Here is a 4,164-nt window from a genome sequence, read left to right on the forward strand (position 1 = left end):
ATTTTCATTTTAGATACCAAAGTACTATAAAAAGCCAAGTGGTCAGGATTAGTTTAATAATTCATCTTCATTCTTGATTAATTAATAATAATCCTTGCTTCGAAATTGTTCCCCTTCAAGCTCACAAATTAAAGAGGGTTCCCTAAGATAACTTAACTTAAAAAAATAATATCGAGCGTATTCCATTTAACAGTTAATAAGTAGCCCACAGTATTGTTTCAGCCTTAAACCCTAGCCATTAGTTTCCCCAATAAAATACTAATTAAGGCAAGAAGATTATGCAGACAAATGTAAACATAATGTTTCCTAATTTGTAATACAAAACACAGCTTTTATTTTTTTTAGCGAACTTGTACATTTATCCCTTTTTTTCAATAGAGATGAGCCTAATATCAACGTTACCATCGAGTTTTATCAGGAAATCAGCGACCATGTTTGTTTTCCGTCGAATGAATTTAAAATTAACCTGCCAAATTCTATCGAGTGGATGAAAAATATCACGTACCAAAGAGATTGGAGGCTGACATAAAGATACAATATGCAGTTATCCTTTGAAGATTATATATATATGATAATAAAACATTAATATTCATATTTCGTTTCATATATTATCTTTTTTAAAAAGAAAATGACAAGAGCCGTAATTAACAAGCAAGAGAGAGAGAGAGAGAGAGAGAGAGAGAGAGAGAGAGAGAGAGAGAGAGAGAGAGAGAGAGAGAGAGAGAGAGAGAGAGAGAGAGAGAGAGAGAGAGAGAGAGAGAGAGAGAGAGAGAGAGAGAGTTTTATAACTAAATAAAAGCATGACTGAGAAAAGTGGTCAATGCAAATCGATTAAAAAGGCTTACATATGTGTATCGGATAACCTGTAAATTGTTAAGAAAGAAATCTCATTGGTTATGCCACTGAAGGGCTGGCTCCATTGCTGTTGAGTCAGCATTCTGGCTGTAACATGTTTGGGGTTCATGATCTATGGAATTGCTGCAGGAGCACTTGAAGCTAAAAGAAAAACAGACATTCAAGGGTATATACACACATGTATATATGTATACATATAGAGAATCTGACATGCACACTAAAGGGACAAGTTCAGTGATGTGGACCAGTATTCCAGCTCTTTAATCTCTGCAGGCCACGGAACATATTTGTGTGGGGGTCCTCCTTCTCTCTCTCTCTTTTTCCTTTGCTTTTAATCTTCATTTTAGATGATTATATTAAGCTTAACCCCATATTTAAGAGATTATGCAATTGAGGTTTTATGTTCGATGATGAAATAATCTCAAACACCCGATGATCAAAACTGTTTCGGTGTAGGCTCGAGGGAAGATTTCAAGCAAACAAAGCCGTCAAGTGATCTCAAATACACATCAAATTAAGTTTTACATTTAGCCTATTCACTTGAGGATTTGTTTTAATCAGTTGCAGAGAGAGAAAGAAAAAGATAAGACAGTGTCGCAATAATCAAGGGCTGGACTGGACCAATGTGCAGGGTCTGAGAGAGAACTAACATGGCCTTGTCGGTTGTTCTGTAATAAACACTAAATCTCTCGGTGTCACCACCAGTAATCCCTGATGGCCAATACTGGCGATTTTGAGTAGAGACCAACCTACATGTTCCTTAAATAGATGGATTTTACAAGCCTGGATGGGTAAGTAGGAAGCCAACTCTCTTTTTTTCCTCCGTTGCAGATCTCATTTCCCATTCTTAATCTTTGCTAAAACATGCTTCTTTGCAATGGCAGTGCAGTTAAGCGAGTTCTTACATGACCAAACTAATCAACCAGTGCTCTCAATCAAGGTAGGTTTTTGCCAAAGCTAAGGGTCCCATATTTCATATTTATACAGTATCATTTCACTGTTTGATTTTATGCTTTTTCTTTACTTATCCATAATTTTTTTTCATTTGTCTTTTACACTTTGCTCGCGTCTTGATGAACAGGGAAAATGGAAGTTGTAATCAAATGAGATGGTGGGTTTAGCACTAAAACGTGGAATTCAGAATAAGAGAGAAAGGGACATAATTTTGGGGTTAAGCTACTGATTTAATTGTGCAGTACTTCCATGATGATGATGGGTTTGAAAAGAAACACTATTAACAGTTTATATTTTAGTTTAATAAAGGGGTTGTTGAGATCAAAGAATTTAGATCTAGGTTTTACATTAGAAAGAAAATCAGAGTTAATGGAACTGAGAGACCAAGATAAGGAGATGGGGATGCCATTGCCAAGCTCTTTTAGTTATAATAATCAACTCAACAGGGATTCTTCCACAAAGGTCTATCCTTCTTCTTCTTCTCAACCTATAAATTCAAGTGTTCATGGCGACTCACAAACCTTCAATCCAAGGCCAACACAAACCCTAAACAATTGCCCTCTCTACAACCCTGAAACGAATCATCATATACAAGTAAGCAAACTCAGGAGGGATCTAGACCCGGAAATAGATCCAGGATCAGCTTCGGCCGGTGGTGGAAGAGCTAATAGATCAAGCTGCAGCCCACTACCACTACCTCTAACATCTCCGCCTCAACCAGTAAGCTCTACTGACCCTTTGATTAGGTATAGGGAATGTTTGAAGAACCATGCAGCCAGCATGGGGGCACATGTTTTGGACGGTTGTGGCGAGTTCATGCCGAGTGGAGAACAAGGCACCATGGGAGCCTTAAAGTGCGCAGCCTGTGAATGCCATAGGAATTTCCACCGGAAAGAAATCAATGGGGAATCACAATATGCACCACCACCACCCAGCCGTTACCATACAGGAAAGAACAGTGTTGTTCATCTTCAACAACCAACCCCTCTTAATCAGCAAAGATTCCCTCTTGGATTATCCATCAGTACTTCTTCCACCGCCGTACCAATTGCGCCGGTTATGATGAACTTCGGTCGTGATGGCCGCTATGGCGGTGGTCGGACAGAGTCCTCGAGTGAAGATCTGAATATGTTCCATCAGGGAGGGCAATCACCACATTATATTATTCCACAGTCATCAAAGAAGAGATTTAGAACAAAGTTCAGTCAAGATCAAAAAGTTAAGATGATGGAATTTGCTCAGAAGTTGGATTGGAGAATCCAAAAGCAAGATGAACAAGAACTGCAGCAGTTTTGTGCTCAAGTTGGAGTAAAGAGACAGGTTTTCAAAGTTTGGATGCACAACAATAAACAAGCCATGAAGAAGAAACAAATGTAAGATCAAATTATTTCCCCTTCTTAAAACACCTGAAAAGTAGTAAATGATTCACTTAAACAATTCTTCTTTTTGTTTTCTTCTAATTCCTGACATGTTACAATTCTTACAAACTTTTGAAACACATAAATATTTGTACTACTTCTGAATTTTTATTTATTAAAGAAACACATCTTCTGCAACTGATTCTGAAACATATACATTCCCTAATTAGAGACGTTGTCAAAAACGTGTTAGAATGAACAATGATGGTAGAAAGATAAAGATAAATGTTGGAAAATTTTCCCCTATTTCTCTCACCCCAAACAGTGCATGTGTCCCATTAATCATGGTACCTTGGGTTGCTTCCAACCCTACCATAAGACATCTTCTATTTTCCCTCTAGAAATAAAGCCGGGCCTAACGGAAGTTGACGGCTTTTCATGATACTGATATGATTAATGCATATCATTATTTCATTTCTTCATAATTTCCCATTTTACACGGTTGGGGAGTTTTCCTATACCAATTACTATACTGGCCGACCCCCCCCCCCTTTTTTTTTTGCTAGTGAAATGAAACAAAGGCAACTCAAACTCAAACATTTGACTAGTTGGCCCTATTATTGCTATACTAAAGATTGAAGGAGACTTATCCTACTTGAGAGATTCTTTCTAGGTGCAGATTTGATGGAAATAGGGAAAATTCCTGATTATATCACTTGCATATATAATAGATTGGCTTGTCTTCCCTTAAGTTAGTGACACTAATGTGAAGTATCTTTCTCTTGATTTCCCCTCATAGGATATGTGTAGATAAATGAGCATATAAATCAACATTCGAATAACTTAATAATTGATATAATTATATATGGTTTTTCGATGAGTTGGTTCAATAATGGATAATCACACGAATATTTAACTCAATAATTGGTACCATTTTTCTTTTCAGAAGGTAAATAATTGGTGCTATTTGATTCAATGATAGATGATCCATTTGAGA

General features: G+C 37.1%; 1 protein-coding gene across 2 annotated transcripts; it reads left to right on the top strand.

The window, feature by feature from the left end:
• Nucleotides 1-1,425: 1,425 nt before the first annotated feature.
• On the top strand, nt 1,426-3,365 carry LOC120121652 (zinc-finger homeodomain protein 6-like). Of its 2 annotated transcripts, none has more exons than XM_039140967.1 (2): nt 1,426-1,646; nt 1,937-3,365. In XM_039140967.1, the coding sequence occupies exon 2, from the start codon at nt 2,059-2,061 to the stop codon at nt 3,184-3,186; it is 1,128 nt and encodes a 375-aa protein (XP_038996898.1). In that variant the 5' UTR covers nt 1,426-1,646; nt 1,937-2,058; the 3' UTR covers nt 3,187-3,365. The 2 variants fall into 2 exon arrangements, with proteins under 2 accessions (XP_038996898.1, XP_038996900.1); XM_039140969.1 differs by lacking the exon at nt 1,426-1,646 and adding an exon at nt 1,751-1,795.
• Nucleotides 3,366-4,164: the final 799 nt, after the last annotated feature.

Source organism: Hibiscus syriacus, unplaced genomic scaffold, assembly GCF_006381635.1.
Source record: "Hibiscus syriacus cultivar Baekdansim isolate YM2019G1 unplaced genomic scaffold, ASM638163v2 tig00110377_pilon, whole genome shotgun sequence".
NCBI lineage: Eukaryota > Viridiplantae > Streptophyta > Magnoliopsida > Malvales > Malvaceae > Hibiscus > Hibiscus syriacus.

Coding starts and splice junctions, on each gene's coding strand:
- LOC120121652 (XM_039140967.1), top strand. CDS start 2,059: ATGATGATGATGGGTTTGAAAAGAAACACTATTAACAGTTTATATTTT.